The sequence below is a fragment of the Chamaea fasciata genome, unplaced genomic scaffold (genome assembly GCF_029207755.1).
Source record: "Chamaea fasciata isolate MVZ Bird 193981 ecotype frontalis unplaced genomic scaffold, bChaFas1.0.hap1 SCAF_1, whole genome shotgun sequence".
Taxonomy (NCBI): Eukaryota; Metazoa; Chordata; class Aves; order Passeriformes; family Sylviidae; genus Chamaea; species Chamaea fasciata.
The window spans coordinates 62,174,811-62,189,402 of NW_027094086.1; the positions used below are offsets into that span (position 1 = coordinate 62,174,811).

The window sequence follows — 14,592 nt, forward strand, 5'->3', positions numbered from 1 at the left end:
TGCCTTAGGATTAAGGGAAGTGGTCCATGTCATCATGAGGCCACTCTCAGTTACTTTTGGAAGATGATGTTGATTTTGAGCAGTTTTTGAGGATTGGAAGAAAGGAAACGTCACAGCTGCGTTCAGGAAATGTGAGAGAAGAATATGGGGAAATGCCTTCTTGCCACCTTCACCTCAGTCCATGGGAGATGCTGCAGTAAATCCTCTGGGGAACCATTTCCAAACACATTAATAGCAAGAACTTGATTAGAAGCAGTCATTGTTGATTTATGAAAGAGAAATCTTGCCTGACTAACCTTATTTATAGCTGTCTTCAGTGAGATGTCTGGGCTGGTAGATGAGGGTAGAGAGTTATTTTTCTTGACTTAAGCAAAGATTTAACACTGTCTCCCAGAGCATCCTTATAGGTAAACTGATAGTGACTGGGCAAGGGACCACTGTAGTGGATTCAAACTGGGCTGAACTGACAGGTACAGAGGATTGTGGCAGCCAGTTGCTAATGCTGTACCTCAGTCTGGAAGGAAATGGGCTTGGGCCAACAAGAATCTCGTAAAGCTAGGCAAAGGGAAATACTAAGTCCTGCCCTTGAGGAGAAATAAACCCCAAGCACCTACCCAAACAGCACAAGGGCTGTTTGGCTGGAAAGTACCTTTCCAGTAAAGGCACTGGAAATTGTGGTGGAACATGAGCCAAAAGTGAGAGCACACCTGGGGTGTTGTGTCCAGGTTTGGGCTACCCAGAACCAGAGAGAAATAGGTGTAGTAAAGAAAGCCCAGAGAGTGCCACAAAGATGCTGAAAAAGGTTGCAGCCCATATGATAAAAATAGAGACTAATTATTTAGCCTTGAGATAGAAGACATTGGGAGGATGTCATTAGTCACGTTCATTCAATATATGATGGAAGAGAGTAAAGAGGATGGAGGCAGACTCTTCTCAATGATCTGCGGTGAAAGGGAGGGAGACACAAGCTGAAACCCCAAAATTAAACATCAGAAAAAACTTTTCCTATTGTGAATGTGGTCAAATGCTGGTAGAGATACTCAGAGGAGCTGGGAATCATGCATCTTGAAGTAATCAAGACCCAACTGCCTAAGGCCCTGGGTATCTTGCTGTAGCTGAGTCTTCCTAGAGGGAAGTGTCTTCACTCTCACAATTCTTTGTTTCAAATTAGGCTGGTTGTAATAAGTGATGTGTCTAAGTCCCAGGCCAAAAACTACACAAAGTTAAAGGTGAAGAATGGTAATTACAAAGCTTCTTAAAGCAGCAGGCACAAGTGTTACAAGATAAAAGTTCTGCAATTTGATGTGGTCTACGTTCAAACTGAATATAAGACAGCAGAATTGCCATTGAATCTTCTACACCTAGGAGTTTATAGCTAAAGATTGGGTGTTTTGCAACAGGGACATGGTGTAATGAATTAATTCACATAGTGTGGACTAGATTAAAAAGTCCATGGCCAACATTGCTGGCTCATTCTGTACAAAGAATGAGGTTAAATGAGATTTTAAATTTATTTTAATAATTATTTATTTTAATTTATTAAATATTTATTTAAATATTATTCAAATGTTTATTTTAATTTATTTAATAATCTACCATAAAGTCAGTGGAACTTATATCTGGCTGTCTTACATCTGTGCAGTTTCAATTTTCACAAAGGGTCAACACTGAATATCCACAGAGCCAATTGCAAATAGGCATAAAATGCTACCAACACCAATAAAAGGAATATTTTAATCCCTAGAACTGATTTTGCCTTGCTGCTCTACAGGAAACTGGATCAGAATTAATGTGTTAATGCCAATGCAGCCAGAAATGGTATGCACTTGCTGGGCAACTACAAGTGAGCCCAGTGCTGTGTCTCAAAATGGATGGAGTAGAAAAAATGGAAGGACATGGAAGCTTCATAAACATGCAAAAGCTTGTGAGAATTACGAAGATTTTTTTCTTTTAAACAAGTGAAGGGTATGCTGAAAAGTACTGTAGACACCTTGGTCCTTTAAACAATAATTAGACATAGAAGTTAATTTCAAACAGGAAAAATATACAAAACAGGTGCTTGAACTCTGCAGATAACTTGCACAAGATTCCCTTGAATGCAGAAATCTATAATGGTTTTAACAATGTTTGGAAAATTTTTTATTGGATAACAAGAATGTGTACAGTTAATGTAAGTATGATGCAGTAGAATGCTACCAACATTTGTACCTTTAAATGGAGAGGGCAATGAGCATTTTTTCCTCTGGTTTCTTTTACTCTGCTATGGGGTTTTCCCCATGCTTTTTTCTGAGGCACTTGGTACTAAACAAAATGGCAATGGATGAAGTGGACATTTAAGTGGAGAAGTATAGTAATTGCCATATTATGAGTAAATAAGATTAGTAGTGCTGACAAGAAGGAAGGTGAAAATGTCATGTTTCATTCCTTAGTGTGTCTACATCATTGAATAGTTGCCTATTTAGATTCATTAAAGGGTTGTGGGGTAAAATTGAATTTCAGCACTCTTGACCCAGGAGACTGGTGAAGATTAGTTAAAAGGAATGCACTTCACTCGGTATAGCAGAGAAGTAGTGGCACTCACCTGGCTCAGAACCACATTACTGCTTGCATCTGTCTGGTTAGTTTAACAAATGAAAAAGTGCAGTCTTCCAGGTCTTCATTATCATCCCCTGTGCTTGATGAGCAACAAGCTTTAGTATTCACCAGAAGTCTTCCTAAGTCACCGAGATTTTACTAATTTATGATATAATTGCTTGAGGGGAGAGATTTGGTGCCTGTCTCGCACTAACATCTTACCTAGACGTACAAACTAGGTAGTGTCAGATACAACGTGTGATGTCCAGATGAGGTATTGTGCAACCTGTGCTGGAGCAGGCTGAGGAGAGAGTGCTTGCCAGCTGTCCTGCTGTGATTGCGGCACAGCACAGCCAGAGGAGTTGTAAGACAATATAAACGAGTGCTAGAAGAACTCTCCAGCTGTGAAAACACTCACATGGACATTGGCAGTGCTGCATTCTAGCCCCTGCATTAACATCTTTTTTTTGTACCTTATCCAATGATGAATTTTATTGCTAAATAGCTAAGCATTTGGAAACCTGACAGAAAAAGGTTAGGGACTCCATGCTAGGAGGCTATGGTTCATGTTTGTATTTTGAGTAAAAAAAGAACTGAGGAAAAATGAGGGTAGGGTAATTGGGGTTTATAAGAAGATCAGAGAAAGTGGTTAAAAAAGGAATCAGAAAAGTAATTTCAGAGCCTGTGACAAGAGAAGAGAAAGATGGGCAGAGGAGCATGAAAGCAAAGGGGCAAAGGGCATGGACAGCATTAATAATTCTCTTTGAAGAGAGTTCTGACATTCTTTGGAGGTATTTTTGGCATCAGAATTTTAATATGCATTTTCATATGGCTTACCCCTTAAATCTTGCAGTGTTTCAAAATACACTCTATTGCCGTGTCTGTGCATGTTCCTTCAATTTAGAACAAAGTTGTGATTCTTCCCTAAGATCCAGAACAAAAATATGACTATACATGTCTGTATGGACTTTTTATATTTGAGAAGTGAATTACAAAACTTGCAAAAACATCTCAGTCCTGGAGAATGACTTACTTGGCTTTTTTTTTGCAGATCACAAATCAGCTTCTGTTGCTAGCCCGTGCCTCTAATTTCCTTCAGTGGTTACACTTTGAGATAAGTTTATTAGCTTGTTTCTCTTGCTTCTTCTGCACACATAGTTCTTGGCCCTCCAGTAGATGGGATGCTGCTGAGCACCAGAATCTATTGACTACAATTTGCTCAATACATTGATTGAACATGGTCCAGTAAAGAGCCTTTTATGAATACTCACTTGAAAAATCTAAAACCAAATTCTAGAGGCAAAAAGACCATTTTGCCTTGCAAATGTTTCAGACATCCAACTGCCGATGTATCTAATTTGGGGTAATAAGCTATGTTTACACAATCCACTTAAAAAGAATACAATTGAACATTTTACTTTGAAACATCGAATGCATTCCTTAGTACTTGAGGCTTTGCTGAGTGAGCTTATGTAAAAACCAGCTTTCCCTTCATTCAAGATCTGTCATATTCATGTCTATAGCTTAACTATGCAAGGGAACTGATCAAGTTCTAGCCCTCTGTAAGTGTCTTCTTGATTCTTCCAACAAGGCATAATGAACCTGTCCTCAGAGCCCAAAAGAGCAAAAGGAAATGAAAGCACATGTCTCCCAGCCAGTGCCTCACTTAGTCCTTTAATATAATATTCCTTATGCCTTTAATACACCCATTAATTAATATAACTTCAGTGTCAGCATTTGCAGCATACAAACAGTTTTCCTCTGAGGTACTGACAAAACCTATTGTACCACCATAAATGAATACTTAGAGGTTTCAACACAATTGATCTCTTATCGTGGTAGTGAACTAAAAAGATCTTACTGTTTCACAGGTATACAGACAGAAATCTTGATGATCTTGTATAGGGTATGTAAGAATTTTAGAATATCCTGGGAAGCGACCCATTGGGATCACTGAAGTCCAGTTCCTGGCCCTGCACAGGAACACCCCAAGGATCACACCAAGCGCCTAAGAGCACTGTTCAAATGCTTCTCAAACTATGTCAGGCTAGTGCTGTTACCACTTCCCTGGATACCCCTTCCCAGTGCCCAATCATCCTCTGGGTGAAGAACCTTTTCCTAATATTCAACCTAAAACTCCTCAGAGATAGCTTTATGCCATTTCTTTGGTACCTATAACTGGTCACCAAAAAGAAGAGGGAAGAAGAGAAACATGGCAGAGTATACAACAGGACCTGTCCTCCCTGAATCTCCACTTACACGTCCACTCTTTCCAAAAATTGCCCGGAAATCGAAAATAGAGACTATTCCATTGAAACTACAGGGAAGAAAAAAAAAAAAAAAAAAAAAAAAAAAAAAAAAAAAAAAAAAAAAAAAGTAATAATTTCAGTAAAAATACAGGCATTAGAAGCTCATGTATGTTTGACTTTCTCCAAAATGTCATGAAGCTTTGTTTTTCCTTCAGGGTCTGGAGGGAAGAGTTTATAGATGGGCTTGGTTAAGAATTCATGTACATTCCCTGCACTTGATAAACACCTACATGTTGCATCATAATTACAAAACAGCAGGAAAAAAATGCAGATCCATGCAAAACAAATTCACCTACCTTAGGTACAAACACAAGGCAGAGAGTAATGGTGCTGCAGAATATTATGACTAAAGCAACGATGCAGAACTGCACATTGGGTTGGTCCCGAGTGAGGAATGAAACAGCAGCACCGATAATGCACATTATCCCCACGTTGTATACACTCATCCCGATGTACTTGCTGTCATTCAAAGCAGGAATGCTGACATTTCGTGTCTCCCAGGCGAGGAAACACCCAAATAACTGAAATGGTAAAAGAAGGAGAAACAATGATAGTTTTAAGAGGAAATTGCTGTCATCCAGAAAAAGCACTAATTTAAAACAGGTGTGTTTTCCAACTTGACAAACATAGGCAATATTACAATTCAGAGATATACACCTACCTTTTGCTCAATATCTAATTACCTATGTGATTTGTTTTGCTCACTAGGACAGATTCCTCCTCTAACAAGAAAAATGTGAAACCTAAAATTAGTCGTGATTGGAACAATTTTTTCTAAGTGCTATGGTTATCTTTATTTCATACTTTAAATAATTTTTATAGACTGTCCTTCTTGTTTCTTTTCAAGGATTCCAGTAAAGATATAATGTGCATTGTTATTTTAGCTATTTTTAGCAGCTGTTCTCAACATACTCTTATCAATCCAGCTATTCATTACATGATTATCACCTACATTAATAAGCAGCAGTGCCAAGATGTGTCCCATGAGAGATAAGTATACAATGTAGAAAGTGTCACCCGAGTTGTCCAGATTACAATTATAATGTCTTTTATTATAGTGGGAGTTGGTAATGGCCTTTCAATTGCAGTTATCTAATGATTTCTGGCATAACACATTCTTGTGGCAATTTTTTGTTTGCTTTTCTCCTTTGGTGTATTTTTAAGTTTTAGCCCCTTTGTTATTTGCAATATGCTTTTGCAATTCAGCAGGGGAAAGCCTTTAGTGGAAGGAAGCCATCTCCATCCTTGAAATTTAATTAGATTTTTCTGCAACATGAACTGCTGCAGACAATTATTTTCTTCCTCTTGCACTCCTCAGAGGAGTTCTGGCAATGCAGTAAAAGCCTAAATGAACTCAAGATGTTGTAAATAGGTAACCCAGCCTACAGCCTAGGCAAAGCCCCGCAGGAGTGTATGGTGCCTTGGGAAGCATGACAGACAGTAGATGGTACTGGATGGAAGGAAAGGACAGAGAGAGGAACTGTCACTAAGGTGCAGGACATGGTTTCTATGTTTTCTAGCTTTTTTTCTAATCACAATTTAGGGACAAACAAGAAAGAGAAAGAACAAGGGTGCACGCGCATTGACCTTAGTAGCCTTCCCCTCAGACCATCACATTTTCCACTGTCATGTCATGGAGACAATATTCTCTTTTAGACAACTTCAATTTATGTGTAATCCAGGAAACTGGATGTCAGTGGGGGTGCCATTTGAGGGATTAATTGCAGTTGTCTATTATAGTTTACCTTCTATTCTTCTGTTTGCTTTTTTTTTTTCCTATGGCAAATAACCTGGAGTAGAATACAAGTGTTTGGTTGCCAGACAAGCAAAAGAGAGTAGGGAAATGGCAGACTGATGTTTGCTCCACAAACTTGGGTTTCAACCCAAGTTGTAGTAACACCGGGACACTAGTAATGCAAGTTTCCTTGATTATTTGTTTCATTTTAATCTCAAGTAACAATGGCAACAAAGCCAACCACTTGTGACTCAGCTACTTTGCACTCCCAGAGGCACTTGCAGGCTGCAGCCAACCTACCTACTCATCCAGGCACTTCCAACCAGGACATGCTTCTGAACTGCCAGCCCTGCCCTCCCTGAGCTTGTCTGCTGGCTTGTTTCATTCTCTTGCCTACAGCACATATGTCACCCTGCCACATGGTCATGAACAGAGTTGGCTGGGAGGATTTGGCAGATTAGGCATCTATTTTCAGCCCATGGAGTGTGGCAGGCTGCAGGGGCTTCTCAGTCCAGGCAAGCAAGGAATGTGGAGCCATTTGCTCACCCACTTTCCAGTGCTGCCATCAATGCTGCAATCCCTCTCAAGATACATTGCCACAGCAACAGAAGCAGTAGTTGCCCTTGCACTGCCTGTCCAAATCTTTCTCAGTAACATTCCCACCCTATCCCTCTACGTGCTGCTGCAGGAGATGGTCCTGTCCAGGGCACTCCATGGTCTTGTTGTTGCAGTCCTGCCTCTTCAGTCTAATCTCCTTTAGGAGGACTAGAGCCCACACCTCATTCTGGCCCATTGCCTCTTCTACTCACCTTCCCAGCAGCCCAAGAATTTCAGGAAGAACAGCAGTGGCTGCTGCAGGCAGAGCATGAGAAGGGGATGTTCTTAAGGGGTCTGGAGACAGCAACCTGGGTCAGCAATGGGTCTCAGCCATTCAGCTAGGGACCCGAGGTGAGTGAGCCCCTAATCAAGTTTTGTGCCAGAGCAACAACGCATCCTCTGACACATTTTCAGAGCCCCTCTGGTAAAAAAGGTAATGTCTCCAATAGGGCGGGATGCCAACAGCACTCCTTTGCTGTTGGGTCTGGCACTTTGCACAGGCAGAGCAGAAAAGTGCAGACTCCTTTACAGACTCTGCAGAAGCAAACTGTCACTGCATTCACCTGGGTGCATGGGGGGACACACAGTGGTGGTACCTTTTTTCAGGGCACAACCCTGTTCCCCCCAAGCCCCACCATCTCAGGGGCTGCCTGTTCTCCACTCCCTGCACTCTCAGTGCTGCACTCCTCAGTTCTGCTGCAAATTTACATTTTGCCAGCCCTGAACTGACAAACAGGCCAGTCTGGACTGAGCTGTTTTGAGGGGTAGAAGGAATCCTTGTTGGTATTTCTACATCACATTTTTAACTGATTAACTATGGAGAACATTTCTATCTTCTCATACTATGGTTAATTATTAATGAGATTTTTAGGGTTGTAGGTCATCCCTCACTCTCCTCCACTCCCCCCAGTATGAACAAATTCCATTCCAAAAGCATTATTCTGGGAAAACAGCCAGCATACTTACATGAGGCCAGCACTTATTACAAATAATGGGGATGAATTTATAGCTGAGGCAGTTATAAAATGATCTAAAATACCAATTATAATGGAAAAAAGATCATTTGAAGAGTGTTGTGGGGGTTATGGTTTGGCCCATTCTCATTTATAATTGAGAACAGCATGGAAAATAGTTAAATATCTTTCAGATGAAAGGAAGATATATGTTTATTTATATGATAACTTAAGAAACGGACAACCTCTTGCAGCAAGTGGGTTTCCTCAGAATGAGGCACTATAAATCTGGGAGCATTGTTCTTAATTTTTATTAGCATTTTCGCTAAGATGCTAGCCTCAGGAAGAGAGATTTTTTCTAGAAGTCACAGCTCATCTCTGAGATTCAAACATGGATAAAAGCTGAGAGTTTTCTGCTTCCTGCTGCCAGGGAATGGTGGCTGCAGAGGTGCTCTTTGTTTGCCTGGTACAGATGCCTTCAGGGCTCTGTGGGGCTGGTAAGGTTTCTCCTCTGAGATAAAGCCTTCCTGAGGGAAAACGATGCTTTGCTTTTCCTCCACCTGCCCTTCCTATTTTACATCTTCCTGAGGCTCAGACAATATGCACACATGAAAGATTCGGTGTTATGACTATAAAAATCCTGTAAATCTCTTGGCAAAATCCTGTAAAATGGCTTGGTTGAGGAATGGGATGCAGACATTGCTGGTAAAAGGTCCAGATTTCTTAAATATGAAATTTGGGAGCTACAGTTAAAACCACAGACTCATAGTACCTAGTTCAGCTCCTCTTTACTCCTGGTACCTAAACTTTTCATCTTCCCCAGAAAATAAAATTACATTTCAAGTTACGCTTGGAGGCACATAATTCTTGAGACTGCTGTGGAATTTAAGGACCATTTGATATTTTTGTGCTGCCTGCCAGGGTTTGCAATGCAGCTGTCTCTCCTCCTATTGCTCCTAGAGGGCTCAAGCTGCTAAAGGCTTCTCAGTCTGTCTACTGACTTGGGCCCCACACAAAATACATCAACAGCATCTTCATTCAAGACAGTGATGCTGGTGATGATGCAGGGGATGACCATTGCGTAGCTTCGTGTTTGGAGAACAGAGCACAATTCCAAATTTTGCCTGAGATGCGCTCCCAAACTCCAGAGCAGAGCCTACCTTCAGAAGGAGCTCTCAAACTTCTTTCAGAGCTGTTGGATTTTATGCAATGAAAGTCACTGTCTTAATTAATCGGGCGCTTGTGTGGGATGTTCATTCTGATCTCTGCTGAGGATTTTGATTAGACATTCTTTAGAGATGGTGTGCATAAATACACATTGGGATGGAAGCAGGCAGCTCTTAGCAGTTCTAAAGTGCTGGATTCAGAGAGGTGTAGGACACATCTGTCTCCACTGCTTTACACCAGTTACAATTCCCATCCTGAGGCTTCTGATGGACCCCACGCATCTCCAAAGGAGTTGGAATAACTCAGGGCTACACATTCCCCTATAGAAAGTTGTCTAAAATATAAGGACACTTCAGCCTACTGTCATGTCTAATGGCCTAATTTTAGTCCTTTTTGGATCTCAACCAGTGACACTGAGGATGCAGCTAGGAAGGCTTCCTACACTGTTATTCATGAACTTAAAATCTTCTTCAGTTTTGGTGGTCTAATACACACATTTTCTTGATGCAGAAAGTGCCAAAAAATACTGGTTTGGATTTTCTCAGAAGATATGGACAGTTGTACAGGCAGGATTGGTTTGTTTCGTCTTTTGTTTGAGGGCAGGCAGCTTCCATTTGACACTGATTTAGAGTATTACCTCTGCAGCTGTTAGGGTAGGTTTAGGCTGTGTTGTCAGTGCACCTAAAAAGGCTGTGAGAGTGACTGTATAGATTTGGGGAAAACATTATCTGAAGATAATAGGGTTGTATCACTGTGATTATAAATAGGATAGTGGTCACTAAAAGAAATCTGTATTAAAATGCTAGAGGCATAATAGGTGTATGGAGAATATTATACTTATGTTTACATTCAACAGGCAAACTTTAATTTTTAAAAATGTTGTACTGACCAAATTTTGATACCTGGGAATATAATAAAAGTAGCTAAAATATTGGAAAACATTTAACACTCTTTTTTAAAACTCTACCAGCTAGTTAGTTTTAAATCTTGTTCATGACAATCACTGCTAAACACAGTAACAATTGCTTAGATCCAAAACATGCATTCATGCAACCAGTTTGCATGAATTTGCTATTGGATTGCACAGACTGTCACATGACAGGAAGGAAATCATTTATTCACCTCCATTGCCCTGTACTGCCCTTAAAACATTTTTAAATGTTTCATTTCAAAGTCATGTCAGCTTAGGTTACAAACAGTATTAGGAAAGAAAGATAGAGAAAATCAAGAGCAGAGAAAAACCAGAGGAAAAATCTCCAGTCTTGTCAAAAGTCATGTTTGCCAATAACTGGGGGATATGGTTTTGGACAGATTATACATTGGACCAGGCTGCAGCTTTGCAGCTAATTGCTGTATTTTAGTAGCATGTACCCTGTTCACTTGCGGATTGTAGCCCTGATGTGTGCCACATAAGAGAATAAAAGCAAGCCTTTTCTTCAAAGAATTTACATCTGGAGATTTTTGTTTGCTTAGCTTTTGTTTCTTCTAGCTAGAATACTGTGAGCTTTCCCCTCCTGGTCTCCCTAAACCAAGGCAGTTCTGGACTCTGGCCTGTAAAAAACTTTCAGCCTGAAGTAACTATGAAGCTTGAGTTATGCGTTTCTCTACTCAGGTTCATTCATTAAATCCAGTTCATCACAGACACAGGCACATTTTTATTTCAGTGAAATGGCTGCAGATATTAAAAAAAAAAAAAAAGGATTTTTTGTTTTCATGTTTTCACTGGAGAATTTGCAGTACAAAACACTGAGCCGCTTTCAGGAAGATGCATAGAAAAGTGACTTTTTTTTTTTTTTTAATTACCTGTACAATAAGTAAGGTTAGAAAACTGAAAGACAAACTATTCCCTTGTAGGTCTCTTACCTTACTGTCAGTACAATCTAATGTTAAACCATTGCTCACTCCCCTGATCTGCTATGAGTCAGCTGTGTATTTAGTTAATTTTCACAGAGCTGCTCTGGATAGACATTACTAAGGGGAAGCTTAATATTTCTATTAAACATTATGACAAGAGCTAAATATTGATTTTAATTGCAAGATATGCATATTCAGCTACTCAGCTGAAGGACTTTCTTCCTAAAGGTCTCAGCAAAACCCTTTATTCCCAGTGCAAGACAGAAAAGCAGCCGCACAAATCTCTGAACATTAAGAGGCATCCAGATTTCACTTTATACTCCAGCCTCCCAAATCAACAGGTCAATAAAATATTTTCTCCTCTTTCCATTCAGAGTGTATTTGACTTTTTCCATGAAAATTCTGCTTAGTCATGAAACACATTATAGTAACTCAGTTGAAACAAATACACTATTGGTCATTAGCAAATATCCATTTGGAATAGCTTGATACTGTCTCTGGCATAAGATTACCACAATCACAGCTCTGTAAAGAGGTGAAGCACCTCTGCTAAAAGCCAGCATGTGCTACAGTTTAAATCAATTTCTGCTATACAAAAACTGATGCCAAGAGACATTTTAGGGAATACTGCACTATCTGCAACATTTCAAAAATTGCAGCTCCTGGGCTTGACACACACAGAGGACTCAAGCAACTGGAGCAGTAGTGAGAAGCTGCATCCAACGTCCAGCAAGGACAGCCAGACCATCCCTCAGTACCACGTGTAGGTACCCAAATGCTCTCAGTGACCAAGTTTTCTGCTGGATATTTGCAAACTGGTGCCCATCAGACAACCAGCATCTGCTTCCCCTCCTGCCTGCCAAGGCAAGAACACCAAGTGCTGACTGAAGACTGGGCTGCAGGGCACTGACTGGAACCCAAGCTCTAAACCGTGGTACCTAACTCCTTTTTTTGAAAATCTACTTCCAAGTGTATGAAAAAAATGGAGAAGTAATGCTTGTATATTAGCCAACAAAGCAAAGGAAACCACTGGAGAAGGGAGAAGGAGTAGCAACAGGTATATTTACAAAAAGCAACCAAAAGATGTTTGTGTATGTGCTGTAAATAATCTGTCCTAAGTTGCGCAGGTGTAAAAAAGCCATTCTTACCTTAAAAATTGTTTTGGTTTTTGTGGAATGTAAAACAAATAAGCAATAAAATTGGCCAAAGACTGGACAGAATGTAACAAAAGTTAAAAAGAGAAAATTCATAATAATTATTATGAATCACAAATCTAAAAAAGATGTAGAGGGAAGGTAAGTTAAAGGTATAGTAGTAAATAAATGGCTAGCAGCATTAACAGAATTCATAAGGATTTATAAAAATGTAAATTGAGAAAAATAAATCATAATAACGATTCATTCCTTGGAAAATGAAAAATTCAGTAGCAATGATGCATGATAAGATACACTTAACAAGGGATTTTGTCCTATATTTACATAGAGATGGAAGAGTCCATTTATATCTTGCCAAAACAGTGAAGCGCAGCTTATTCCAGCAGTAAGAGAGAGCTCTTGAAAACTCTGTCAAGACAAGAGTTGCAATCACAGAGATCCCGTAACTTACACACAGTAGTTAAAGAATTGATTTAGAAGTTGTCTGGACTGCTGGACTTAATTGTTGATATTTATTGGAATTCTGGCAAACCTCCACTTAAGATACAAAGAAGCCATATGGGAAAAGAGAAAGTGGAACACCCCCAGTGATTACAGAGCTATTACCGTAATTTCTATCCTAAGCAAATTAATGAAATGGCTGACACATGAACTCAGCCAGCAAGTGGGAAAAAAAGGGATAGCAATATAATTCAAATTGCTATTTTTTTTAAATGAGTTTGCAAGACTGAATAAAGGTAATTACATTCATGCAGGATACATGGATTTCTCAGTAGTGTTTGTCTTAATACTGCACAATATCATTATTTAAATATAGAATGCTATAAAATCAATACAACAAATTTAAACTGATTGTAATCTATGTGATGGATCTCAACATATAACTATTAATGAGAAGCTACTAAAAAAAAGAGGATAATTTAAAAAAAAATTTCTAACTTAAGCTTTCCCACATATCTACATTGACTTGGAGGAGATAATAACATGGCTGAAAATGATGCAGAGGAATAAGACAGGAAGAATGGTAGACAACTCACAGAAAGATTTTTAGAGAAATCACAGAAATCTGGCCAAATGCAAGGAATTTTGCCTAGAAATAAGGATATCAGGTCATTTTAGAATAAGAGGGTTAACATATATGCAAGACCTACCAAAGTTCAAGGCTTGGAAGTAAGACAAATTCAGCCTTAGGAAGCAGAGGATTTTTTCAGACTTGAAATCAAGATTGAACATTATCCCAAGGATATATTTTAGTTGAATTAATATTTTCTTTGGCTTCTAAATCAAGTACAGAGTTGTGTTGGGCAGTAAATCAACTATAGTGAAATGTTGGAATATGAATCATTAGAAGAAAATAAATTTCTTATTCTTAGTGACATTTATCAAGTCCCATGATGAATATGCATTATTTTTTTCCTATCTCAGAAATTAAATATTGATATTTTCATTCTTGGCAAGGTTAGCTAAGGACAACACATTAAAAACAGTGTATGAGATGTGGTCACTATTATTAGTTACGGCTTAAAACTCCCTCAGTTAACACAGGGCAAAAGTAGGATTTCATACAGAGAGCAACAGTAAAGCTCAAAATATAGTTTTGCCTCAAAAGCCTGTTTCTCAATAGCTGAATAACAGGTACCTGTAATAACATGTCAGGGGCAAAATGAAACTTCCAACATATGTACATCTTGAGTCATATGTACATCTTAAGGCACCATCAGGAAGAGAGGAATTAAACAATGGACAAGACTAATGTGCGTGTGATTAATAAGCAAAGCATTCTAGGAGTCCAGTCTGGTATTGTTCTGGCTGAGATGAGACAAACAACTCCCACCCCTCAAAAAGATGATAATGCGCTCCCTAACAATGCACCACCAGCAAGATTAAGATGGTGTGTTTTCTATTATCCTATAGAATACATGAAAAAAAAGGTGCTTTCCAACTATGTCTGCCTCATCAAAAATCAAAATACTGCAACTGACTAGTGGACATGCAACTTATCTCGTTGACATGGTGGTGCTCAGGCATAGGTGGGACTCAATCTCAGAAGCCTTTTTCAGCCTAATTGATTCTGTAATTCTGTGATGGTCAACATGTACACATAGAGCTTGAATTTGTATGCAGCCTTTTCAGAGCTGAACTTGAGATGGCAGCAAACAGTGAATCCTCTATGTATGGAGGAACTGGAGAAGACTAATACGTTGGTCATTAAACAGATTAATAAAATGGTAAAGGTAAAATTTAGGATG

General features: G+C 39.3%; 1 protein-coding gene across 1 annotated transcript in view; it reads right to left on the reverse strand.

Moving 5' to 3' along the window:
* The window catches only part of GABBR2 (gamma-aminobutyric acid type B receptor subunit 2), a 458,172-nt gene that overhangs the window by 21,814 nt on the left and 421,766 nt on the right, over nt 1-14,592 (reverse strand). Inside the window, exon 15 of the mRNA XM_066184941.1 lies at nt 5,180-5,404. Coding sequence (XP_066041038.1) covers nt 5,180-5,404 — 225 coding nt within the window. The remainder of the gene's footprint in view (nt 1-5,179; nt 5,405-14,592) is intronic.